Source organism: Dendrobium catenatum, unplaced genomic scaffold, assembly GCF_001605985.2.
Source record: "Dendrobium catenatum unplaced genomic scaffold, ASM160598v2 original_scaffold_111471, whole genome shotgun sequence".
Lineage (NCBI taxonomy): Eukaryota > Viridiplantae > Streptophyta > Magnoliopsida > Asparagales > Orchidaceae > Dendrobium > Dendrobium catenatum.
In genome coordinates this window covers 770-1,458 of record NW_021429906.1, presented here as the reverse complement: position 1 = coordinate 1,458, position 689 = coordinate 770, and the positions used below count along the sequence as shown (strand labels likewise).

At 45.3% G+C, this 689-nt stretch overlaps 1 protein-coding gene across 1 annotated transcript; it reads right to left on the bottom strand.

The window, feature by feature from the left end:
• Window positions 1–77: 77 nt before the first annotated feature.
• Window positions 78–438, bottom strand: LOC110098830 (epoxide hydrolase A-like). The gene has a single exon (XM_020825765.2). It carries the CDS (start codon window positions 369–371, stop codon window positions 78–80), a length of 294 nt encoding a protein of 97 aa, XP_020681424.1. The 5' UTR covers window positions 372–438.
• Between the last annotated feature and the right edge of the window lie 251 nt (window positions 439–689).

Sequence of the window (689 nt, the reverse complement as noted above, 5' to 3'; positions counted from 1 at the left end):
TTTTTTCATTCTTTATCCTCCCTCCAAACAAAAAATTGAATTTTGACGGTGAGGAACACAGGAGAGATCGAATCTGATCATACCTGCTCTTGGCCGAGAGAGTCGATGAGGGCGACGAGGTCGCCGACGAGGTGGAAGATTGAGTAGGCGGAAACGTCGGCCGGCGCTTCGGTGTCGCCGTAGCCGCGGAGGTCGGGGGCGACGGCGCGGTAACCGCGGGCGGCGAGGGAGAGTATCTGGTGGCGCCATGAATACCAAAGCTCTGGGAATCCGTGGAGGAAGAGCACCACCGGCCCTTCTCCCTTCTCCGCCACGTGCATCTTTATTCCGTTCACCTCCACCATCCTGTGTTCTATTCCTTCTCCCTCCATCTCTCTCTCTCTATCGATCGCTTGGGGTGTTTTTGGGTGCCTTTATACAATTACCAGAGGAGCTTTCCCTCTGGTTTGATAACTCTTCTCTACCACAGTTGTTAACAGCTACACGCTCAAATATACTCAGCCATAGAACACAATAATGCCTGCATTCGCATGATTGCTTCTTCCCATTTATTTAGTGAATTTAGGAAGATTTATTAAGTGAATTTATACAAACAGATTTTTAGGTATCCTTTACTACTTTTTACAAAGGTTATTTAGTACATAAATTTATAATTTTTTTTAAAAAAAAATTGAACTAAAAAATTACTT